The sequence below is a fragment of the Acomys russatus genome, chromosome 10 (genome assembly GCF_903995435.1).
Source record: "Acomys russatus chromosome 10, mAcoRus1.1, whole genome shotgun sequence".
NCBI lineage: Eukaryota > Metazoa > Chordata > Mammalia > Rodentia > Muridae > Acomys > Acomys russatus.
In genome coordinates, this window is record NC_067146.1 from 62,718,676 (window position 1) to 62,745,775 (window position 27,100).

Here is a 27,100-nt window from a genome sequence, read left to right on the forward strand (position 1 = left end):
CTATATGTGGTTTCAGAATTCTTCCTTCTAGGAAGCTAAAGATGACAGGAAAGAGAGCGGGTCTCTCTTTACCTTACTTCCAGGAAAGGGGCTAAGAGGCAAAGGGGATAAAGGACATCAAGACAACAAGGGCTTCTAAACACAGCATGACCAATGCACAGATAAACTCACAGAGACTGCAGGAGCCTGGTCAGGGCCCACATGAGCATGCACCAGGTCCTCTTCACATACATTATGGCTTCCAGTTTAATGTTTTTATGGGTTACCTGAGTGTGTGTGTCTGATACTTATGCCCTCTCTACAGCTCTTTTCCTTCTGTTGGTTTGCTCTGTCCAGCTTCTATGCATGCATGCATGAATGAATGAATGAATGAATGAGTGAATGAATGAATGAGTGAATAAATGGAATGACATTGACCCTGCAGCAGAGGCCTCAGGTTCAGGAGTGGTTGACCAATATATAAAGGGATCCACAGTTTTGGAGGTTGTTTGTACATTCTTTATTTTGTTAAGGCTTGGTGCATTTTTTGATTCTGATGTTTTGTTTTGTTTTGTGTAGTTTTGTTTTCTTTGTTTTGTTTCTGTATTAGGTGTGTTGTCTTGAGAAAGAACCTAAAATTGGGTATGTGGGAAAGGAGAGAGTATCTGGAGAGACTTGTGGGAGAGAAAGAATATAATAAAAAAAATTAAATTTAAATGTATTTATATTTAAATAGTTACTCACAAGGTTATTTTTAATTCACTGGTATAGAATTTTGTATATAGATGCAAAATAAGTTTAATTTTAGGTAGAGTAGTATAAAATGAAAATTTAAGATTATTTTTAATACACACCCACACCCACCCACCCACCCACCCACACACACACACACATAGACTACTATGCGGTATTGTACCCATACAACTCAATTATAATACAAGGTTTACTTCTAATACTTTGAAAGTCCTTTTGCAGGCTATTTAGGGTAAGTAAGATATAAAAGTTAATTGTTAGTTCATCAAATCATGGTCATATCAATTACTAGTCTATTTTTATTACAAGAATATGCATCCTGTGTGTAACAGATAGATATGATTCTATAGAAATATAAGGCAAAATAGTTAGATAAGGTCTTCAAAATCCTCAGAGACATGTAGAATATGGCATTTTAAAAATGTTTTTATTTTTTTAATGATTTGTTGACAATGAGACAAGTTAACTCCTGGCAACACCCTGCCTACCTCAAAGAGGATGATGAGCATCAAAGAACCTCCTTATGGAGAAGACTTCAAATATAGCAAACTGGCCACTGGGCAAAAGGTCCTCATTTCTACCATAATAGAAATCTGCTTTAAAAATGGCAAACTTGGATGCAGGCAGAGTTGACTACCAAACTTTGCCAAGACAGGGCAAGCAAGTCCTCAATAGTTCCTGCCTCACAAATATGTCTGTCAGATATATTGGGCCAGAAGGCTGACGATGATGTTCCAATGTTATAGAGAGTTTTGGGTGACTTCTCAGGGAGCAAACTGTCTCTGTCATCTTCTCACTTGAGAAGAGACTAACCTGCACTCTGTGTATACTCAGGTAATACATTTTATTTCTTCTCAAGTCTCTGATGAGGTTGAAGACCAGATAGTTTAGTTTTACAATTAAACTTAATTGTTTAGGGCTTAAGATGTTTTTATGTCTAAATAGATGTTTTAAGTTGATAGAGATAAGATACAATAGATATTGATTTACAATCAGAATTTTAGATGCACCAAGATAGGAAAGATGTTTTCTTCAAGGCTGCCAAATACAAATACGCAAACAATTGTGTCATGGTTCTTCTTGCTATAGGTAGTTTATTGTATATATGTTTAATAATATAAATATATCTGTAAAAAATACAAAATGTTTAATTAATTAAAAAAACAATTAGCCAAAACACTAAGAAAGTAACATTTATATAATTCCTGACTGCTTCTTTGTTCTTCTTGCTATAGGTAGTTATTGTATAAATGCATAATAATATAAATGTGTATATAAAAATTAAAAAGATATGGAATAAAAAGATCAAAATAAAAATAAATAAAAATAAAAATGTTTTACATAATAAACTATAAAGAAAATATTTATAAAATATAAATATATTTATATATAATATAAATTAAAAAAGAAATATTTAAAAATCTATTTAGCTACATATTATACTGTGAAGCCTAATATATAAGTAGCTGTAAGGTGATGCTTTGCTTTATAGTTCAAAACAAAACAAATATATTAACAAAGAATTCTTAAAACTCTATTACTCAAAATGAGCATAATTTCCTGGTGCCAACAATAAACAAATGCCTGAAAATTCAATCAGTACATCAATAAGTCAATAAAAAATAAAATTCTTCAACATCTACTTAACAGTCTATTAACTACCAGCAATTGTGGATTTTTCCCTGGGTCCTCAAAACATTATTTATAGTGATGCTTTGGTATTATTTTTTCCCTTCAAGGAGTTCTTGAGAAAAATGTAAACACCATATGTTACACTGTGTTAGGACACAATTATAATTACTTACTCAAGTCAATAGGTAATTTAAATCAGAATAAGTATAAGGCTGTTTTAGAAGCAGCTGCTCTCAAATGGCTTTTACCACTTAGAAATGTATTAAATTATGTGGCCAGCAACCTACTTATACAGTGTGAATATATTGCAAAAATGAAGTTTCTGTTGGAAAAATATTGTATATATGGCACTAAGGCAATCAAACTGACATATAAAACTAAAAGGAAAGACATTTAAGCATCCTTTTTATGGAAGCCTGCCATTGTTATTTGTATATGTGCACTTTTTAGAGAAAGATTGCAGTAGATGTGAGCTTATTCACCTACATGAGAGTATGGAGAACTTTTTTGCTGGTGTTCTTTATATCTTTGTATGTAGTATATGAAGTGGAATTGAACAGTTGAGCTCCAGAATATTAGAAATTATTGCTGACAAAAATGTAATGTTTTCCCATGTGCATTGATTTATTTATCCATATTTCAGAGAAAAGACTATTTGTTAACCATTTTTTTATTAATTTATTCTTGTTACATCTCAATGTTTATCCCATCCCTTGTATCCTCCCATTCCTCCCCCCCCCTCATTTTCCCATTATTCTCCTCCCCTATGACTGTTCCTGAGGGGGATTACCTCCCCCTATATATTCTCATAGGGTATCAAGTCTCTTCTTGGCTACCTGCTGTCCTTCAGTGAACTTTGTTGTTGTAACAAAGAAATAAACTTCTTAATGCTAACTGTCATTTAGTCTGGTCAAAAATATATATACTGTTACAGATAGTCACTCAAAATTGAATATTTACATTTATTATATTACTCAGATGTGTGTCCAGAGATGAGGTTGGTTTCAACATGGAATTATATTTCATGCTCTGACTCTCTCACCTCTCCCCTGCATAGCAGGAAAGCTCGGCATCTGAGAGCTAGAGGGTGGATACATTCTATAAAACCAGGCAATGTCTCCAGTTAGAAGTGGGAGACTAGAAGCTTACAGCATTTAGAAAGAAATTAGATGAACAGACCCCCCCCAAAAAAAAACAAGCAAACTAACTAACTACCTAAAAAACACCTAACAAGCAAAGCTGACAAAACTAAGTGAAAGCAAATACATTAAACTAAGTCAATAAAGTAGCCCTGGGAAATCCCCAGCCTCACTTTAACCCCACTTTGCTTTCTGACTCAATACCTAAGCTTGCCTCTCCTGGCAGTCGTCACTCCAAGATGTTGTTCTTTCTGTACCAATGTATAGACTATTGACTATCCAAGAAGTTTTGTAAGCTACAAATGACCTACCATGAACTCTTATTGATTCAAATTATTCGAGCCAAATTGTATTCCATGTAACTCATATTTGAGAATTTCAAAGACGATTCTAATGGCCATTTGTTAATGAAAGAAACATCTGAATATATTATGACTACAACAGAAGCCAAATCTCAAGACAAGCTTTCTTTTTTGCTCTAATGATTTGTTCTTTCCTTTACGTTTCTCTTGTCCTCACATCACCTATCTATAACTAATAAACAATCAGAATTATGGGTAACAGAAAAGCACTGCAGACTCCACAGTAGAGCAGCTAAAACTATTCTTCCGAATTTAATCACCCAAGACAGATTTTGTTCTCAGCAGTATGTCCAGCACTGGGACCTCTAGTCAGTTCTGTTAATGATCTCAAGGCTTCAATTTCCTTATCTGTAAAATGAGATGGTAATCCTCAATTTGAAGATTAATAATTTAGAGAAGCATACAATTTCCAGTATGAGCTATTTGGGAAAATGAGTCTATAGCTAAAACTTGGCTAGGAAAAAACTCCTCAAGAAAGGAAATACCTAAAACACGCAGGTGCAGTTGGCAGGAATGCAGCCAACAGGCAGACATTGCTTATCAAATCAACACTAGGAAGGCAGAAGCCAAGTTTTGAGAATACAAGATAAAATCCTGACAAAGAACAAGAGAGTGTGACACAGAATTCCCTTGCATGCACAAAATGTATCATTTGTACTTAGCTTTTGCTGAGCCTGTCTGCAAGGTTCAAAAGGAGGGATAAGCTAGAGAAAGTTTGGTACCTGAAATACCCTGTATAATTTAATAAGATTTTCTAATATTATCTCAGCGATATGGGTAGGATAAGTGGAGGAGAGGAAACCAGAAATGCGCCGCCGTCACTCACTCCCGCAATCGGCTGTGTGTTCTGAACTTGTCCTGGCACAGTGACGTACAGAACATAAACATCTGCATCCATTTGGAAAGAATTAAACATAAACATAATATAATTTCATTTTCTCTATTAGAAATATATCAACTATTGCAGGACTTTGAGGGAGATTTTACAGGAGTTGGCATGTGTTTGGGCAGTAGGTGAGGAGCTGACTTTAGTCTGAGAGAAGTGACAGGGAAAGTACAGTCAAGCCAAACAATAGGTCATAAAAATTAACCATAGAAAAGTTCCTTACATTGTATTAGTTAATTGATTAGTTAATAATTATGGGGGCAACTAATGTGCTTCCCCTAACTTATGATAATTACTTAAACACTAATGAATGGAATGAAGATTCCCTGGTGAATGATAGAATTCAGTTTACATGCACAATACAGCTTGGTGTTGTAAGCAGAAAGTCACCTATCATCTCCATCTTGATAGATGTGTCTGATGCACAGGAGTTGGAGCTGCAAATGAAATCATGGTCGCTAATCCCTGAACCTTAATATGAGCTATTTGGATAGACTCTGGGGAAGTAACAGGGGTCCTCAAGTGTCAGAAGGGTTAAAAGAGAGGGCAGAATGATGACATGAAAAAAAAAAAAAAAAAAAACCTTGCCTAAATCTTAACGTAAAATTTTGCCTGTAGGTATTAATTATTTCAAAGTCCTCTACAACTCTGATTTTAATATGAATGCAGAGAGTTTCTATTCTATTTGGAGCATCTTCAGAAAGGAAATCAATAATTATATATAGTATAAAGCTATCGATATATCTTTTATGTTTTACCTGGTCAGGCCTACTTAGTATTTTAGTAGCTGGCAAATCTCAAGTAAATCCGAGACCCTATTTTTTGTGAAATTTAAGTTCACAAAGCATACAATTTTCTTTAATTTTAATCTTTCATATGGTTCTTTTGCCTGCTTCTTACACTTTACTTTCTGTAGAAGAAAACCTAACTTATGTAAAATATAGATCATCCTCTGAACCAGCTTGAGCTCACAGCCCTCTCTAATGCATCACAGAATGCTTGTTGGCGTTTTATCGTTGTGTCTAGCTTGACACTTGAATTGGAATCTTATTCCCCTCCCTACATCCAGCTAGAATTTTTTTTTCAGTTTACCAGACTCAACTAAAACTAGCATCATAATTTTATGCAGCTTCCTATAATTAGAATAAAATATACCCACTTATGTTATTAGTTCTTATACATTGTAAGATTCATTAGATATTTGTTAATGGTTGTGACAAGGATGGTGAAAATGTAGATAAGAAGAGTAAAATGGTATAAATGAGCAAGAGCATCACTATTCTCTTTATTCCTGTAGATTGTACTGACAAATACAACCCCTTAATTTTCCTATTGGTCCCACTGCCGAGGTTCCCACCTCAGGCAGAGACATACAAAGGAGAAAAGTGAGCTGACCTCCTCTACCTTTAGTTACTCTGTGACAATCCTGTTCCACTGGTAAAACCTAATTGGCTCCAGTGATGTTGCAATGTCATTTCTTTTAAAGCAAGACTTAGCCACACTAATTATGCAGCTTTATTCTTAAGGAGAATATGCAATGTAATTTAACATAAAATGATCAGTCAGCAACATGGACAATTATCTCTGATTGTGACCTCCTCAACAATCCTACCAGACTATAAAGTAAAAGATTACATGAGAAAAAAAAGATATGCTAGTTATAAAGGGCTTCCACCAAAATGCTAGGACTCTTTTCCTGTTTGAGAATCTGCTGATCATTACTTTCCTACACTATTAAGAATGACATGTGCAGTTTATTTTTCCAAAATGTTGCTAATATTTGTGAGCACAGCCATGATTCTTACTTTCCTAAGGTTAACAAGAGTTTTCTTATTATTTTTCAATTTCTAGCTTCAGTTATGTACGTTCAGTATGCTATTTTGTTTAAATTATAAAAATAATGAAATACCTATAAAATTAATTATATGGCTTTGGAAAGTGCAGTGAGAACGTGTTAAATTTATAAGCAATAAAAATTTAAAATGAGACTTTGCATAATTTATTAAGTTGTTATTAATGAATTAATTAATTTATTAATTGTGCTGTTCAGCATGTCTACACAGTATAATAAAGCAGTAGAGGCCTGCTATCATAAAATATCTAACATACATTAGTCTTTTTCATTAATTGCTATAATTATTAGCATGTATTAATTATAGAAGTGCATTCAACCCATTGTGATAGTTCCATTTGCACATACATCATGCATTAATCTTTTCCACTCACCCTTCTACTCTTGACTTTATCTGCTTTTCTTCAGAGACATCCTACTGAGCTATTATAATGTCTAATAGTTACCAAAAAAAAAATACGGCCTTTTCCAAATTATTTCACTTAAGGTGTAATTAACTGCACTCAGTTCCTCATTAATTATATTTTATAGTTTCAACAGCATTATCTTAGTCTGCATTGACTGCTGTAAAAAAGTACCACAAAGTCAGTGGCCTGTAAGTATAAAAATGTGTATCTTGAAGTCTAAAGGCTAAGAGGCCTAAGGCCAAGAACCTGATAGTGGGTGCTTCTTCCTGAATTGGAAGACACAAATTGCTATACATTGTGACATGATGAGGAGAAGGCATGCCCTAAGAATGTTATCATAATAACATTATAGTGATTTTCATGTGAATCTCCCACAGCCTCCTGTACTACAGTTGGTTTCCATCTGATGGGCCTGTAGAAAGTGATTAAGTCTTAGGGGCTCTGATTCAATTAGTAGGTTAGTACCTTTTCTGGGTTCATATTTTACAGTATCATTTGGAGCTGGTAAAATATCATAGTTGAAGACTGGTCAGAGAACTTGGGTTCCCAGGGTGTGTCTTTAGGGGCTCCATCTATCGTGGCCTTGTGAGGAGTCTCCCCGACATGCTTTGGCTACCCTGGCACCCTGTTGCTCCATACCAGCAGATCCAAGGACTGGGGACTCATACCTCTGAAACTGAGGTCACAAGAACTCCTTCTTCCCTTAAGTTTCTTCTCAGGCATTTTGTCACAGTGACCGAAGAATGATAAGGTTGGGCACTAATACTATCCATGAGGTCTCAGTTCCAGTCAGTCCTCTCTGCTAATAGCATCACATACAGAAAAACACTTCAAATTTTGAATTTCGAGTGCGCACAGAATTTCACTCTGTGGACCTTGTATCAGTTTGATGTAGTTTTTTAACATTCGTTTGGTACTTAGGTAGACAATTCCAAACTATGATAAACATAACTAACTCCCACATAAACTAATTTTGCAATGTTTACATTTGGTAGCTTTTCATAATCATAGTCTCTCAAGTGGATGCTCAGCAGGCTACCAAGAAGAGACTTGATACCCTATGAGCACATACAGGGGGAGGAGGTCCCCCTCAGTCACAGTCATAGGGGAGGGGAGTAAGGGGAAAATGGGAGGGAGGGGGGATTGGAGGATACAAGGGATGGGATAACCACTGAGATGTAATATGAGTAAGTTAATAAAATAAAATAAAATAAAATAAGTTAGAATCTTTCCATTGTAAATATTAAAGAGAGGGTGTGACAGTGTGCTGTAAGCATGTATATAACTGTGAAATAGGATAGTTAGGATTATTCCCAGTTACATCAATTTTTCTGCAAATGCTTTAACTTTGTTTTTTATGTCAACTGGTTTTCAATATCTGACATTCAAATTAGGCCTTGAGAGATCTTAAAAATGCTGATGTGCACAGCACTGATCCTCAGTTCCTCTTTTTCACATCAAAGCTTCTCTTGCAGGCAGTAGTAGATGTTGAGGAGTAGAGAGGCCAGTGAATCATCCGATGCAGAGTTCTATGGTTCTCAGATAAAGTGATCATGCCACGGAGAGCACTGGTCTATTCTGAAGATGAGTCCCAAACCAAAAAGGTGACAATAGTTGTCTATTAAAATTCTTCATTTAAAAATAAATCATTTGAAATTCCTCTCTTTTCCAAATTTTCAAGGCCTTTACTGGCATTTGGGATTTTTCTTTTTTTTTTTTTTTTCAATCATGTGATTTTTTAAAAAATATTTTTACGTATGCATTTATATTATCAGGCATATATACAATAAACTACATACAGCAAGAAGAACCACGAAACAATCAGGAATTGTGTGTGTGTGTGTGTGTGTGTGTGTGTGTGTGTGTGTGTGTGTGTGTGTGTGTGTGTGTGTCTGTTACATTCATAGTGTTTTGGCTATTTCTATTTGGTAGCCTTAAAGTAAACATCTTTCCTATCTTGGTGAGTCTGAAATTCTGAATGTAAATCAATATCTATCATATCTCATCTTTATCAACCTAAAACATCTATCTAGACCTAAAATTTCTTTTTTTTATTAATTTATTCTTGTTACATCTCAATGGTTATCCCATCCCTTGCATCTTCCCATTCTTCCCTCCCTCCCATTTTCCCCTTATTCCCCTCCCCTATGACTGTGACTGAGGGGGATTTCCTCCCCCTGTATATGCTCATAGGGTATCAAGTCTCTTCTTGGTAGCCTGCTAGCCTTCCTCTGAGTGCCACCAGGTCTCCCCCTCCAGGGGACATGGTCAAATGGGAGGCACCAGAGTACGTGAGAAAGTCATATCCCACTCTGCACTCAACTGTGGAGAATGTTCTGACCATTGGCTATATCTGGGTAGGGATTTAAAGTTTACTGCCTGTATTGTCCTACACCCTACGTGTAACAGATAGATATGATTCTATAGTGAGATAAGAGAGTTTTCTTATATCAAATCAATATTTTGTCCTTTACAAACAATCAGATTCAGTATTCAATTCAGTGATGTTTAATAGGAGTTTTGGTTTCTTTGTAAACTCAGTTGTGTTATGTAAATAAGGTTTTGTCACAATCCAAAGTGTGAGACTTTAATTTGAGCTTTAGCTTGTCCACACTTGTTAATTATCTCATGAGGGGCATGGCTTTTGCCAGCTGGTCATGGCCTTTCTCCTGCTACACAGAGATGGGCATGGTTTACGGTTCTGAGGAGATAAATAAGAGAATAGACAGAGCTTGGTTTGGTGTGCAGTGTTGGCATGTGTCATGGAGCAGTCTGAAAAGACCAGAGATGGATGATGTGGTGGTTTGGAACAGACAGAGAGAGAAACATTTCAGACTTAGTACCTTGGGGAGATGCTGCCTGTGTCTGCTATTGGCAGAGACGGATATAGCAGAAAAGACTTCAATTGATCCTAAAGAGTCAAAGGGCTCCCTCTCCCCACTAACCTTCTCCCTCTAATGTAGAGTTGGGAGGTTGCAAGGGGGGTTGAGGCTTAACACCCAAAATAATGTAAAGCTTAAAGGAAGAGCACTAAAGGTGGCACCTATCACTGGGTGCCAATATGCTGTGGTTAATTTAGAAGTATAGCCTAAAAAATGTTTATTATTAGGCTAATTATTATTACAGTGGTAATTTATAATTTCCTAGCAAGCAATGAAAACATAGATACCTGATGTATTTTAGAATAAGCCTTTACCTGGGCAATGCAGAAGGAAGGGTTAGAGTGAAGGGGGAAGAGAAAATATTAGGAGACAAGTGATGGGACAGAGGAAAAAGAAGGAAGAGCATCACCATGAGATAGGGGTAGAGTCATGTGGGCACAGAGAAGGAATTCTGAAGGTCCTCATGGAAAGAGATGCAGTACATTAGCAAGTATTTTGGAATTACAGATAGGAGATAGCCGAAGTAGAAATTATTAGAAGCAGAGTGAATGGGATGGAGACTGGGAATTACTGAGGGATAGCTTAGGAGGTAATATCTGCCTTGCCCCAGGTAAAGGATTATTCTAAAATACACCAGGGTCTGTGTTTTTATTGAAGGCTAGCAAATTAGAAAATACCACTGTCATAAAAATTAGCCTAAAACCAAACATTTATTAGGCCATATTTCTAAAATAACCACAACAGTGAAGTGTTCAAAGATAGATAACACTCTTTACATGAAATCACTACATTCAAATTTCTCCTACAATATCTATAACCTAGCTATGTGCAATTTATTTTGAATATCTGCATCAGCTCACTGTCAGAGGTTCTCTGTACCTAAGTGCCATTAAAAAGTGGATCCTTGCTTCTAAATGAGAGAAGCATGAGAGAACAGCAAAGTAGAAGGATCCAGAGGGTCCTAGAAACCTACAAGTAGAACATTATGATAGGCAGATTTGGGCCCAGGGGTCCCGCTCAAACTAAGGCACCAGCCAAGGACAATACAGGCAGTAAACTTTAAACCCCTACCCAGATCTAGCCAACAGTCAGAACAGTCTCCATAGTTGAGTGGAGAGTGGGATATGACTTTCATACGTACTCTGGTGCCTCCCATTTGACCATGTCCCCTGGAGGGGGAGACCTGGTATCACTCAGAGGAAGGACAGCAGGTTGCCAAAAACAGACTTGATACCCTATGAGCATATACAGGGGGAGGTAATCCCCCTCAGGAACAGTCATAGGGGAGGGGAATAAGGGGAAAATGGGAGGGAGGGAAGAATGGAAGGATACAAGGGATGGGATAAACATTGAGATGTAACAAGAATAAATTAATAAAAAAAAAAAAAAAAAAAAAAAAAAAAAAGAAAAAAGAAAATGCCCTATAGGCCGGCCTACAGTTGGATCTTAAAAAAAAAAAAAAAATGTGGATCCTTTTTCCCAAGATCATGTTTTAACAAACTCTTTGCAGATGATATCCTATCATTTAATTAAAGGGGTTCATTCACCAGGGTATGCAGATGGAAACAAGACCCATGACTGAAAGCATGCTAAACAAATCCTTCCACAGAGAAGCTTTCTTTCTGTATCACTTGAGGAATCCAGAAAAACTAAGATAAAATCTCAGGCACCAACTTGGATAAAGTTGAACAAACTTACTAAAATTTAAATGAGAAGAAAATTGAGTGTGTGAGGTCCAGATGACAGGGGCCTTGCTGTTTTGTTTAGTATATATTAATATGGACAAGCTCTTTATCTCATACAGAGCTGCCTAATATTATTTGGACAGTGTAGGAGAAGAATTTGGACAGCAATATAAAGCCAATGTACAGCAGTAAATTATTCACTTGCTTTTCCCATTAATTTTTTTCCTGTAAGTCTACTATGACTGAAAAATATTACATGTCTTTTAGCACAAATTAAATACAATTCACTTGGGCTTTAATTTACGCATTTTCCCTTACTACGATATAAACCTAATTTTCTGACTGTATGAAGGATCTTCTATTCTACAATACCACTACTGTCAGCACGGGTCAAATAACAGGGAAATTCTAAACTTATTACAGAATGAGAAGGAAAAAAAAAATCATAAAATGATGTAAGAGAAACATTACAGTGGATAATACTGGTAGTCATTATTTCAACTTATATTTTACTAGGTGTTTACATTCTGTGTAGTCTTCAAGATTTGACAGACACACAGTTAATTCAAATTCTATGGCATAATGTTTAATTAGCTAAATTAATAGAAATAAAAATAGTGTTCATTTCTGCAGCACATATACTAAAACTGGAACGATAGAGATGATTAGCATGGACCCTGCACAATGATAGTTAGGTGAGATCTTTAAAAACCTCAGAGACATACAAAATATGGCATTTAAAGATATGTTTATTAGTTAAAAGATTCACTGACAGCAAGGCAGGTTAACCCCTGACAACACACAACCTAGCTCAAAGAAGATGATGAGCATCAATGAACATCCTTATGGAGATGGCTTCAGTGTGGCAAACAAGATACTGAGGAAAATGTCCTCATTTCTACGGTAGACAGAATTCTGCCTAAAAATGGGAAAGCTTGGAGGCAGGCAGAGTCGACAGCCAAACTCTGCCAAGTCAGGGTAAGCAAGTCCTTTATAGTTCCTGTCTCACAAATATGTCTGTCAGACATATTGAGCCAGAAGGCTGAAGATGATGCACCCATGTTATAGAGAGTTTTGGGAGAGTGATCAGGCAGCAAACTGTCTCTGTTATTTTTTGTTTGTTTGTTTGTTCATTTTTTCATTTTGGAAGCTGCTAACCTGTACTTCTGGTTTTCTCAGATAATTAAGTTTTATTACTTCTCAAGTCTCTGATGGGGTTGAAGACCAAATAGTTTAGTTTTACAGTGAAGCTTAGATGTTTAGGGGTTAAGATGTTTTTAGGTTTAGATAGATGTTTTACATTGATAACAGTAAGATATGATAAATATTGATTTTCATTCAGAATTTTAGACTCACCAGGATAGGAAAGATGTTTTCTTTAAGGCTGCCAAATACAATAGTCAAAGCCCTATGAATATAACATTTATATAATTCCTGATTGTTTTGCGGTTCTTCTTGCTGTAGGTAGTTTTTACTATATATGTGTAATAATATATGTAATATGTATAAATAAAAATAAAAAATAATAAAAAACTAATTTTACTCTAATTGATCATCTCCCCCAAAAAGAAATGAAAATGACCACAATACTTATAGTCATGAGTATAGTGATGAGGAAAATTCTTTATTCTTTCTGGGTTTTCAGATTCAAAATTCCTATGCCTGACTAAGATCTTAGTAGTACTGGAAACTACCTTAAGAAGACATTATCACATCCCTACATGTAAAGTAATAATAATATAATTTCTTTCTTTGTCATTTCTGTCAAAAACTGTAATTTATTTCTCTTATGATTCCTCAAACCTCTTCCCTGTTTGAATTCACATAGTAGGTCTGACTCTGCCTGTTTGTTCCAGTATGAATTGTGTTGCCCTGCATTCATAAAGTTCTCAATACGACCATATTTAGAGAAAAGACTTTTAAAAAGTGATAGGTGTGAAATGGAAGACGCTGCTGATCACATTAGGGTCAATAGGATTGGCAGTGAGAAGGGAGCATGAAGAATCCATACTTACAGGACACAGTAAGAAGCTGTGCTTTTCTGAGCCATGGGACATCAAAGATGATGAAACCAAAACCACCTTTGACTTAATATCTAGTCTCTAAAACTCTTAAAAAAGCAAACCTCTATTGAATGAACTATATAATGCATGACATTTTGATATAACAGCCCTAGGGAACTACTCTTCCTGATAGGACTTTCCTATGTGGATGCCAATTATGTCAACTGGTTGCATCTTTGGGCTTATCTTTGCTGCCAGTATTCTGTACACAAAGCTTCCATGGTGGCAAGAATGGTGTCCAGCTGCTGACGTGCTGTACAAACAACACGGCTGTGTATGTTGAACACCTGACTTCTTTCTAGAAGTGTGGGATTTCACTGAGTGGTGGGTATTCCCAGAGGACAGAATCGTAATGGAGTCCTCCGTGGTGAGTCTCTAGTAAGCTTCAATGAACAAATATATCACATGTACACCACTGGATCTTCCTGCTGCTAGCGGTATATTATCCTCATGTGGTTCTAGCCTGAAAAGTATACTTTCTCACAGAACATTTACTCTAATGACCCTCAAACATCCATACTTTACAATAACTTAAGAGGGCCCATAGAAACAATGGAGCACAAAGCACGGCAGGCAGCGACTGCAGCAAATATCTAACGGTTCTACTCAGACCCTGGGTACTGGACCAGAGTTAACGTCAGTATATATCTCTCTTACATTTAAGTAGTAAACATAAGAGCATATAAATTTCTAGCCTAAAGGCAAGTCCACTTACTTTAAAACCTCAAACAACATCTATCCAGAAGGGATCACATCATATATACAATTTCAGTAAAAACTGTATTTTGGAGCTGACAGATTTTAAATGGTTTTTTTTTTTTACATAGTCACACATAAACAGAGATGTCATCCTACCTTATAACTAATCAAAAATGGTTGCTGAAAGTGATCACACTATAGAAATTAGATAACTCTTAAAATTATTATTAGAAAATCATACCATCATCCCTAACTGGCACACTATATAGTATTTGTTTTGTTTTGTTTTGTTTTTCATGAAAATTCAGACACTATGAAACTAGACTTTTGGTTTGTTGTTTACATTGAGACATGAAAGTCTTAAAACATTATTAAGCCTTGTCAGTTAATCAATAAAATGATTCATAAACAAATTAATGAGTTACTAGATAACTGAAGCAATGATGCAGAAATATACCATAATGGGCTCTTACTGGAAAAACAAAAAGTGATTTCAAGTATTAACAGAGACCTCTAATTCCCAAAGATGAAAAATGACTATAATTAAATCTACACTAGCCACATGTGTAGAGCATAGAATGGATGATTCTGTAATGGCCTTGCCACCTGGACTCCTCTCTCCTACAGGCTCTGTTCTGTTCCATTGTGGTACTTCTAGACAAACTAACTTGTAGCTATATTGATGGCAGGATATTTGAAGGAATAAATTATCAGCCTTGTTTTGTTTACACATTTAATACTAGCATTTGGGAGGCAGAACCAGGTGGTTCTCTGAGTTTGGAGCCAGCCTTGTCTACAAAGCAAGTTCTAAGGCAGCCAGGGCTGCACAGAGAAACCACTGTCTCAAACCCTCTCACTCCTAAAAATGTTCACTCCTAATTTTTAAAGTGCTTCATTGTGTAATATATTCGGCTTTCATAAATGACTGGAAGTATCTGGTTTATTTTATTTGGTGGAGCTATTTTAGATTTTTACATTTTTAGAATATTTTATATTTTAAAAGCCTAATATGAATAAACTTCAATTTCTGTATCAGAAGTCCTGCGACACTTTTCATAGACCATACTCATGAGGATTTAAAATTAATGACAGAAATTTCTAATACCTAAAAGACTAAAGGAGGAAATGGACATTTGCTTATCCAATTTAGAGATGTCCACTTACATTGCTCAATATTTACCTTTTTGAATTAATGGCCTGAATCTTAACATCTAACGCTTCTGAATTTGTAAGCACATTTAAAATTTCATTGCAAAATATTACATTCTAAAATTAGTAGCAACTATTATTCAGCTGTCTATAGATCCATCTGCTCCAGCGGCCACACACAAGGAAGAATTTCAGGCTCCCTCCCGGAAGTTTGGGAAGCAGTGGCAACCAAATTCTTCCTCTTATGTCTACAGTATGAGAGCGTTGTAGGAGCTGAAGTCCTAACCTTCTCCTGAAATTAGGCACAGTGTAGGGCAGAAGTTCTCTACCCTCTTGATGCTCCAACCCGTTAGTACAGTTCCTCATGTTGTGGTCATCCTCAGCTGTAAAATTATTTAGTTGCTATTTCATAACTGTAATTTCACTACTGTTATGAATCACAATGGAACTATCTGATGGACATGATGTCTAGCATATGACCTCTGTGAAAGGGTCTTTCAGCCCCATGAGAACAATGGTTCTCAAGTGGAGTGAATGGTTTGTGTATATGTCTTAGAATAGAAAAATAATCTCAGTTGCATATGCTGTAAAACTTTTTAGATTAATATCTAATTTATACTCTTACAGCTTTTTCAGTTATGACTTTTATTAAGAAAAGAATAAAAAAATGGTTCTAATTAAGTACTAAAATAAAAATGTACACTCCTGCATGGCCATGGGGTTCACTAGGTAAAGGTACTTACCAACATGTCTGATGACATGAGTTTGGTCTCCAGAACCCACATTGTGTAAGGAGAGAACTCTCACAAATTATCCTCTGACTACCACATACGCTATAAGATACCATCTTCACACACACACACACACACACACACACACACACACACTATATATATATATATATACACACACATATATATAGTTTACCATCCATCTAGAGTGATACATAATTCAAATTTTATATAATAAAGAACAAATCATGTGGTTTATATTTCATGTCCATAAGTCCTGCGTTAAGACTCTATGGTCCTATGCTGGTAACACACAGTATTTCTTCCTTAATATCACAGAAAAATTTTTGAGAAGTGATTTTACATTTCTATGTTCTTCTTGGCCGAATTAGCATGCTTTTCCTTACAGCTAACCTCAGGGCTATGGAAGAAGAATAGTCAGTACAATGCTACTTCAAAGATCATATTAAAGAGATTTTTTTTTCTCTCAGTATCCTTGCTGCTTTATGTACAGGAGAAAAATCTCAGATTAAAAAATGGAAGAATGCCTTAGGCAAAAAGGAGACCAGAAAACAAAGAAAGGTAACTAGAGAATCTCAAATCCATAAAGAAATAAAAACGCGAGAACAGTCCATCGTAACACAGTCTCAGCTCTTGGAAAGTTTTGTGTGGGAAGGTAGAATTAAGTTAAATTACAAGTGAAAGTTAGAATGCCTTTCAGAGCAGATTTTTAAGAAGCGAATTTGAAGGTTTGGATTCAATACTACTACAGATGGAAACAACTTTTTGGAAACAAAAAACATTGGTATCGAACAAGAGTTATCATCTTTGATGCTTAAATTTCCAAGTCTCTAAAGCCATGTGCACCTCTCACAATAGTGAACTATCTTCAGAATATTTCTAGCTTTTTGTAACATTAATTTACTATATCCTACTGTGGAATATTCCTAACAACTGTGAATTTCTCAGCAAACATGCAATTCAAAATAAAGATAAGGGGCTATCAGTAAGAAGGAAGGTTAGAAATTATGTCAATATAGCACTCATGTAAAAATTCTCAAAAGAACTAAGTGAAGGAAGAAAGATACAGATATTAATAGGGCTGTAATTATTGGATATTGAAATAATTTTTAATTTGCCTTCATTTTAGGTGCTAATGAGTAAAGTCAACTTAGAATGTCATTCTGAAGACGTTTAAAGGAAATGTCACTGTAATGCATATATTAGCTGACACAAGTAATGTTCCTTTACTCCAACAGTCATAGATTAATCCCAAATAGGGATGAGCAAAAGTAGAATGTGATGTCTGTTGCTTATTTGACTACAAAATCCCCCATTAGCCTCTGCACTATGTTGTCTTCAAGCATAGTGGCTTTGTTTACTCAATGTTACTCTGTGATGATGGGTTTAGTTCTGGAGTCATGACAGTCTGGGCAACTGGCAGTATGCCTGAACGTTAGTGTGGATGGAATAACAGACATCTAAGCTGCCAGTAAAGCCTCTATGTGTGTCTATGTGTGCTCTGGCCTAAAGATCCAAAACCTGCCGAGACTAACAGAAGCGTGGAACTGAAGAAGGAAGGAACTAGTTATATGAGATTGGCTGTTAAGCAAGTACCTTTGAAGAGTACAACTTGCTCCTTTCCCAAGACTCCTCTGCCTCAGAGCAGCAAGGTAACGAGTTACAGCATGTTGCTTTTATAATGTTCTGTCTCAGCACAGCAAAAGAAACATGAAGCCAGCCACACCAGACTAAAGTATATGAAACCACACATCCATATACCTCTTTCCTTTCTTAACTGCTTCCCTCAAGTATTTGTCATTGAAACAAAAAATCTGACTGATTCAAAACTGATGGGGCTTATTTTTACAAGAAAGCCCATGCTACATTCTTGGAGAAAGAAAAAAAAAAAAAAATGTAACCCATATCTTTTTTTCCAGTTCTGTATTTCCACTGTATTGTTGACTGATGGAGGGAATTATTTATTATTTGTTTGTTTGTTTGTTTTTCTTTTATGCTGGTAAGTAAATACGTTAGTAAAGAAACCATTTCTTTCTTTTGAAAAAATATTACCATGTTAGTTAGGGGTGTGTGTGTGTGTGTGTGTGTGTGTGTGTGTGTGTGTGTGTGTGTGTGTGTGCACGCGCACGCGCTGGTCTAATGTATGTGTGGCTATACACGTATTCATTTGTATGTGAAGCCCAGAAGACATCCATAGATATCATGCCTCAGGTACTGTCTAGTTTGTGTACTTGGAGACAGGCTCTCTCATTAGTCAGGACCTGTACTTGGCTAGGATAATTACCTACAAATCCCCTGGAATACTTTGGTCTCAGCCTTCCCAGAACTGAAAGACAAATCCATTTACCACTCCAGACACCTTTAGTTTATTTCATTAAAGAGGTCCTGAGACTGAATCCATGGCAGGCACTTAAATGACTATGCTCTCTCCTCAGTTCAATATCATAATTTAAAATAAAGTTATAGACACCTAGAAACTACTATATCAGAGTTTACTTCTTTTAATGTTTGTAAGAGTTCCTAAATGCCCTCTGTATCTTAAGCAAATGTTTTAAATACCAGCAAAGTAGATCAGATTCAGTGCATACTGGTCGATGTCATAGCCAGAACATGGAAACAGCCTAAGTGTCCCTCAGTAGAAGAATTGATAAAGAAACTGTGGTACATTTACACTATGGAATACTACTTAGCTATTTAAAAACAAGGAATTCCCAAAATTTGTGGACAAATGGATTGAATTAGAAATTATCATAATGAGTGAGTTCACCCAGAAGCAAAAAGAGTCAAATGGTATATACTCACTTATATCGAGACACTAGTCCAAAGGGTGCGTCCCATGAAAGTCTTCACATACCGGAAAAGTGGGTCAGAGGGGAGGACATACTATTGGGACTTTAAGTGAGAGAAGCATGGGAGAATGGGGAAATAGAAGGATCCAGAGGGTCCTAGAAACCTGCAAGAAGAACATTATGATGTGCAGATCTGGGTCCAGGGGTCCTGCTAAACTATGGCACCAGCCAAGGACAATATAGGCAGTTAACTTCAAACCTCTACCCAGATCTAGCCGATGGATAGGATATTCTCCACCATTGAGTGGAGAGTGGGGTCTGACTTTCATGTGAACTTTAATGCCCCATTTTTTACCACATTCCCTTGATGGAGAAGCCTGGTGGCACTCAGAGGAAGAATAGTAGGTTACCAAGAAGAGACTTGATACCCTATGAGCATATACAGGGGGATGAGGTCCCCCTCAGTCACAGTCATAGGGGAGGGGAGTAGGGGGAAAGCGGGAGGGAGGGAGGAATGGGAGGATACAAGGGGTGGGATAATAATTGAGATGTAATATGAGTAAATTAATAATACATTTAAAAATAAATAAATAAATACCAGCAAAGTACAGGCCAAAATATTTTCTTTTATTTTGTGTTAATTTAACAATAAAGAGTTTATATTATTCATTTATACAATGTCAATATATAAGGATAAAATGAGCTAATGTTAAAGTTTTATTGTATATTTAAAAAATTAAATTTTAGATAATTTTAAGTTTTATGTGTGACAAGTTTTTGAAGACGATAAATAATATTTTTCACATAAGTAAAATATTAGGAACTTTAAGCATATAGACACTCAAAGCCAATGCTGCATATTTTAAACTCTTGAAAGCCTTAATAACCTTCAAGAGCCACTTACACACATTAGCTCAAAAACAGTATTGATCTCTTAGAACCAGTCAAATAGTCCAACAAAATAATTGTACTTCCATTAGTTTTATATCAGCAGATTCCAGAATATAAACGACTCATTTTAACCTTTGTTAAAAATGCATTCATTTTTAGCATTGCAATTTATCCATACATTAAGAAGAGAAAATGGTTTCTGGTGATACTCTGAAAATTCAATTAAAGTCCTTGTAAAGATAGGATTTTTCTATGACCTCTGCTCCACATACTATGAGGAAAGTACCAAATGACACTAAACTTTGAGCACAACTTATGATCTCATTTTGTCAACATATATATGGCCTCATTTTCTCTCATTTCTACCCAATAGATGTCATGCAATACTTATCAATTATTTGATACAGAAATTATATTTTCATAATTTTATTAAATCTGTCACTAATCATAAAACAACTCAGGTTTGGAAGGCATGTCTTCGTGACACAAGATGATAAAGAAGGGAAGCCCTAGCTGACTCTGCACAGCCTGTATGTAGCATGATGCTTAATAACATAAATCCTTGTATGGAATACTAGAAAATCCCAAATAATAATTTTATATACATTTATCATGAATATCCCCATGGATAATAAAGTGTGCACCACTATTCGTTTAAAGCAAACTGTGCAAAAAAAAAAAATCTTTGAACCTAAGTACATTATCCAAATATTCTATTTTTTAATCCAGACAACTATAGATTGTCCCTATTTATAGTAACATTAATGATAAACAAAAATTGTTGGTACAGTTCATTTTCTTTTTTTTTGTCCATGTATTCATTATTTGAATTTTTATTGAAAATAGATTTATTTCATTTTATGAATTTATTCAGATTACAACTTAGTTGTCATGCAAAGGCTAAAAACCCTAACCCTAGTAGGCAACAAGGATATGTCCGTATTTGTATCACATGCAGGCCTACGATTAGGAGAATAAATAAAGTCACACTTAATGTTAACTTTTGCTTTGTAACGATTGTGCAATTAAGTAGCGTTGCTAAAGCAAATCGAAGTAGAATAAATACTGCAGATACTTCGATGCAAAGCAAGGACTAACTACAAACATGTTATGAAAACCCTTACTCCATATGAATCAAAAGGTTACATTGCAGCTCTCCTGTAATACACTATGGGTGCAATGGTTCCATGACTATCCCAGCCTTCATTTTTAATGTAGTAATAGAAAAATGAAACAAAACAACACTTGCAATAAATGCATTTAAAGATGAATGAGATCTTAGCACAGCAATGCACAGCTCCAGTCTCAGCACTGAGGAGGCTGAAGTGGATCTGCACTTTTTGGGTAACAAAACATGACAAAAGGCAACCAGCCAGGTAAGATGAATCAACCCGATCACTTCACATCTGCGGGTGACTATATAGTATACAACATTAGTTAATATTAAAATACTGAAAAATGTTTTGGAGGGTATGATCATATCTTACCTTGAAAGGCAGAGGCTCTTCGGTGAGAGGGCTGATGGGAAGTGAGGCAGCACTGCTAGCAGGGCTCACATCACTCTGAAAAGAAAGGACCCGTGCGTTAAAAACTGCATGTCTAAATCCATCTTCAACATTCCTAGTCCAGAACACAAATTGTCTTGTTAAGATAAACAGGAAAATACGTGTCAAGACATTTTTAATTTGGATTATGAAGAAAGTTTATTTTTTCTTTTTTAGAGACAGTAGCCTTGGCTGTCCGGGACTCTCTTTGTAGACCAGGCTAGACTTGAACTCACATAGATTGCCTTCCTCTGTCTCCGAGAGTGCTGAGATTAAAGAGTTGCATCACCATGGCCAGAGGGCAAGTTATTTTTTAAAAGTACTTATTTGGAAATTAGACACTAATAAAGATATATATTTGGTTTTTTGAGACCAGGGTTTCTCTGTGTAGCCTTGGCTGTCCTAGAATTGCTTTATAGACCAGGCTGGTCTTGAACTCACAGTGATCCACCTGCCTCTGCCTCCCTGGTGCTGGGATTAAAGGTGCACGCCACCATATTTTAATTAAATATAATGGCTACCTTTTGTGTTAGACAATAAGTAACATTTTCAATTAATTTACAGATTTAACATTTCTCTGAAGATAAAACTGTAATGAATTATTATAATGCTATGGCCATGGCCTTATGTCTGATATTTAACTAGGGATCACATTTTTGTCCCTTTGTAGATATTTAAACTATTGCACTTACCTTATGTACATTACAGAAGCCACAAACAATTACGAATTTTCAGATTAGAGAAACAGAATTTTATACTTCTTATTTCTGGCCCTTGAAATTTACATCCTTTCTTTTACTTGGTATGCTTTATTAAATACAGTATTTTATTAAGTATTTGAGAGTTGTGTGTATGCATACAATGTACTTAGATCATGTTCCTTCTCACCTTTCCCAATAGTTTCTCTAAGATTCTCTACACCCTCTCTACCAACTTTATGTCTTTTTCTTTCTTTGTTTTTTAAAGAATCCATGGAGTCATACCTGTGTTGCCAACATATTCATGGGTGTTGGGTCATCCTTTGAAGTATGTGAAACCTACCAGGGGCAATAGTCTTAAAACAAATAGAATCCCAGTCCCTAAGCAGACAACAGTTTTCAGTAGCTGCTCAGCTAAGAGTGGAAACTTATGGATCCCTCACCACTCAGTGCTATAATGTTGACCCTATTGATTTTGTGTAGGAAATCACAGGTCCTTTGTGTCCATGAGTACAGTGGCTTTATCATCTTCAGCAGATACTGTTTGACCCTGGTTCTTTTAACCCCTCTTCCATAATTATCCTTGAGCCTTGAGACAAGAATAGAGTGTGTGATAGAGAAATACTTGTGTCTGAGCATACCACTGATACACTCACACTTACTCTTTTCACTTTGGCCACTTATAAGTTTCTACTTTAACTTCTATCCATTGAACCATAATCCTAGCACCCGGGAGACAGAGGCAGTTGAATCTCTGTGAGTTCAAGGTCAGCCTGGTCTACAAAGAGGGTCCAGGACAGCCAGTGCTGTTATACAGAGAAACCCTGTCTCAAAACACAAAGCAAACAAACAAAAATCTCTGATGTGTGTAAAGGGAACTTTTATTTGCCTCCTTCACTTGTTGTTGTGGATACTTACTGTTTCTGTCTGTTAACCTAGGACTAGTCCTAGAAGCTTCTATGATTTATTGCTCAATAAGCTCACCCTTTCTTGTTCTTAGCGAACTCTGGGCTGGATGGTTCAACTTAGCTGTTCTGGCTCAATACCCTCCCCCTCACACCGTCCCAACTAACTTACACAACCTGGCTTCTCTCTTGAACTCTGAATTGTCCTGTTTGGCCTCAAACTAACTCTAGCAATCTGCTCTAATCTTCCGGAGAGTGCTACCCACAGTGGGATCCACCTCCTACATCAATTACCAGTTAAGTAAATGTCCTACAGCCACAGCCACAGGCCATCTTGGCTGAGGCAATTCTGAAGTTGATCTTCCATCTTTTGAGGCAGGTCAAGCTGACAGGCAAGACTACTCATGACACCTACATTCCTCACTTAGATTTTCTAATATATATGTATACAAATACAGGAAAACTTGTAATAAAGATTAAAGAAAAAGGATGAATTGACATTTCTGATGGCTTTAGTTCATAGATGTATGGTAGATGCTGCACCTTCCTAATTTTTTTATTTAAATATATTTTAATTAATTTATTAATTTTTAAAATGAGGTAGATACATTGTAAATATGGGGTAAAATGATTATTTCATCTGTTTTTGTAGTCTGGAAACCTAGGAAAAGAAGTACAAATGCCAACTGGAATCTTCAGAATGGTTTTATGTAAAACACATTTTAGTTGGTGAGTTAAATGACTCCAGCGGACTTTATGTAAAAACTGAACAATGCATACCAAAGTTGGGAAAATCTCAGTTAGTGACTGGACTGTCTTTAATTTCTAATTTTATTCGACACTTCTAAGCCAGTTGTCAGTCAAAAACAAGGAAATACTAATTTCAAAATCATCTGACTATAGGAAGCTCCAGGAAATAGTATGAGTTACCAATCATTCTGATTCTATTCTATGATGGAAAATTTTGTTCTACAAACCAAATCACGTCATAGTCCTAACAGGGAATGAGTAAGAATTTTACAGAATTTGGTAATAATAAAAGTTATGAAAAATATGAATATGAGCTACCAGAACAGCTAGTAGAAATTTGAATTTCTTTCTTGGAGAGTCTGTACTTTTCAAAGTGTCATGACCCTAGTAATAGCTGTGAGGATGAAGATGTCTGGATCATACACCAAACATACATCAAACACACTGCCTCAGAAGACAGTGAACTGAGAATCAAACCCAGTAGCAGACTTTTTCAAGGACTGAGGCCTCCCAAGCCTGGCCTTATATAAGTGTGAAAATTCCTCAGCTCTTAGATGCTCTGCCTGGTGCTTTGCCTCAGTGACATTGACACGTAAATGCCACTCTAGTGAAAGCATTGTTCAACTTTAATTGTAAATCTCAACTCATATTGTGACACTTTAGTTCTATTACGCTTAGAAAATTCTGACATAATTGTTTGAAGCAAGGAATCAGTCTTACATAAAAACATCTGACAACTATACCCAAATATTAAAGAGAAAAAAAAAACAGGATATAACAAAAGTCAAAGAAAAAATGTTTTCATTTTTAACTTACTGTTTGTTCAATTCCTTTTAGAGACTTGCAACTCATGTGTATCTGGGCATGTTTACTTTTCTAAATAAAATTTCATCAAAATCTTTGCAGATAAGTATTATCAGTACTTCAAACCTTAATTAACTTGCCCTTTTATACAAACAGTATAACATTAACACAATTGCTTAGCAAGATACAAATTCAAAAGATACAAAACCACTCTTGTTGCTTTTTAGATTCTTAAAGGTTACAGCATATATTAACTCACATTATTGTTATAAAAAATAGTTTGTTAGATTTAGAGCTTCATGTGCCTCCATTATATTTTAGACATTGGAAATAGCTCAGGAATTCCATTGAGCATAAAGAGGGTATAGTCCCAGAGAAGCAAAAATCCCCACAGACTGGATCTCCTTTGTCTCATGCATCCTACTGCCTCCTTAAGTGCCTGAGATGGCTCTGGATGTGGTGGACTCTAAGAAGCCTGTCCTAATTCTAACAGGTGTTGATCAGGTGCATATCTGGATCTAAGTGCAATAGGTAGCACACTCTTTTCAATACCAAAGAGTGCTCATAAGTAGAACATTTTTCCTCCTTTAAGATTATGTCACCCAAATATGATCTCCGCTTTCTACTTCTGCTTCAAGTAGGTGACCCTCTTTTTTGCTGGTCTATAAACTGAGCTTAATGTTATGTAAAAACATGAGTGTTTAGTGACTTTAGTAACATTGTGTTTAGTGACTGCAAGTAGACAAGTGTTCCTTGGAACAATTTGGAGACATCCTGGCCAATACGGTCAGAGAGAGTTCAGACTACTCAGTCAATGCTGCTTCCAGGAGACAGTTCCTCTAAACTATGGTGTGGAGATATACCACCTGCTAACCATAGTGTTCAGCCTCTGAACTTTGAGGAAATGGTGAACATTTTCATGGGTGTTGTCTACTTAGAGTTCCTCCAGTTCCATGGGGTGACACCCTTGGACTAGGTATAAAGACTTGGCCCTTGTTCCTTTCTTCTTTTGCTCTCCACCCTTTAACATGTGAGCTGTGTCTCCTATAGTTTATTTCCATCATAAAATACTGCTTGACACAGACTAAAATCTCCCAGAAAGTGAGGCAAATAAAATGTTGTCTTTTTAAGTTAATTGACTTAGATGTTGTGTTATAACAGAAGCGTACAGTAATTTGCCGGTTTTCTCTTGGTGCAACTTTTCTAAGTTTTTGTGTGAGTTGACAAATATACTCACATGTATAAACAGCAGCAAACTCAAAGCACAGAACATTTCCAGCAGCTCTTTCTTCATGCACCTGTGCATCTGGCTAGGAGCCATTGCTCGCTACTCTTAGCTTACTTATTGTTTCATCCTGCATCACATGTTTTCAGTGCAGATTTTATCCAGTTTTTGTCCCATATCACACTTTTTATAACAAAATCTGAAGAGAACAAGATTTTTCTACTATTTTTTGTCTTTCTCAGTTAATTCTTAAGGCCTACATGCTTGTTGTTTCAGCTTAAAAGTCTTTTTTTTTTTTTTTTTTTTTTTGAAGTTCACAAAAATTGTATAGTATCTTTTCATTTTATTTTATCGGCTTTTTGTTTCCAAAGACTGTGGCCTTGTAAACATAGAGAACACCTTTGGAAATGGTTTTCTGGTCGTTCTAAGTGGATTGAACAGCAAATGACATCAATCTTTATATACACAAATTCTAGCCCAAGGTTTTCACAGATAAATTTGTATTTTAACTCGTATTCATATATGTGTACTTATTCTTTCTCATCATATGACTTAACCCTACTTTATCTATAACAAGTGGAATGGTGAATATAGTATCTGTTTATTATTGTATCAAAGGAGGGAAAGGGCGTCTGCTAAACTATTAAAAACATTTTTAAACCAGACAAACATCTTCTTATTGTGGAAACTCCCAAGCAGTTTCCTTTCCTTCTCAGAAGGGAAAGTCTGAGCTTGGCAGAAACAGGAGGGAGGCAGAGGTTGTAGGAAAAGCAATGCACCTGTGTCTCACCAACTGGGTATTTTATACTGTTGTACTGACATGCCTTTGACACTTAATAAAAGACATACAAAACAGAGAGGGATATGTTAGATGAATTTGTAAGAGACAGGTAGAAAATATTATTCTTTTCCTTACAGCTCTTGATAGAATAAAATCTGATTTAAGCACCTATAGATTTTTTTTTTCAAATCCATTTTGGTGCACTAAGCCTAGCTCCCCTATAAGAAATCCAGATGCCAACAGGTTTAAAGAAAAGTACATGATTATGGGAAAACAATGACAAAATGGTAATTACTGCTTCTCCTGGCTTATGAGGCAAACTCTATATGTACATAGAAGATGGACAAGCCAAAGATAATGCGTATCAAGCAACTTTGGACTGTCAATATGGCTCATTTATGTAAGAGAACATGCCACAGAATACCATGGTGTGATTAATCCCTGAGATACATCTGGAGGAGAGAATTAAATAT

The 27,100-nt window shown here is 35.9% G+C and overlaps 1 protein-coding gene and 1 pseudogene across 3 annotated transcripts in view; one reads left to right on the forward strand and one right to left on the reverse strand.

Annotated features, from left to right (window-relative positions):
• Ccser1 (coiled-coil serine rich protein 1) overlaps positions 1 to 27,100 on the reverse strand; it is a 1,084,048-nt gene that overhangs the window by 621,408 nt on the left and 435,540 nt on the right. For all 3 annotated transcript variants that reach the window (XM_051152255.1, XM_051152256.1, XM_051152257.1), the window contains exon 7: positions 21,408 to 21,482. In XM_051152255.1, the coding sequence (XP_051008212.1) occupies positions 21,408 to 21,482 (75 nt within the window). The remainder of the gene's footprint in view (positions 1 to 21,407; positions 21,483 to 27,100) is intronic.
• Positions 12,195 to 12,292, forward strand: LOC127194974 (uncharacterized; annotated as a pseudogene).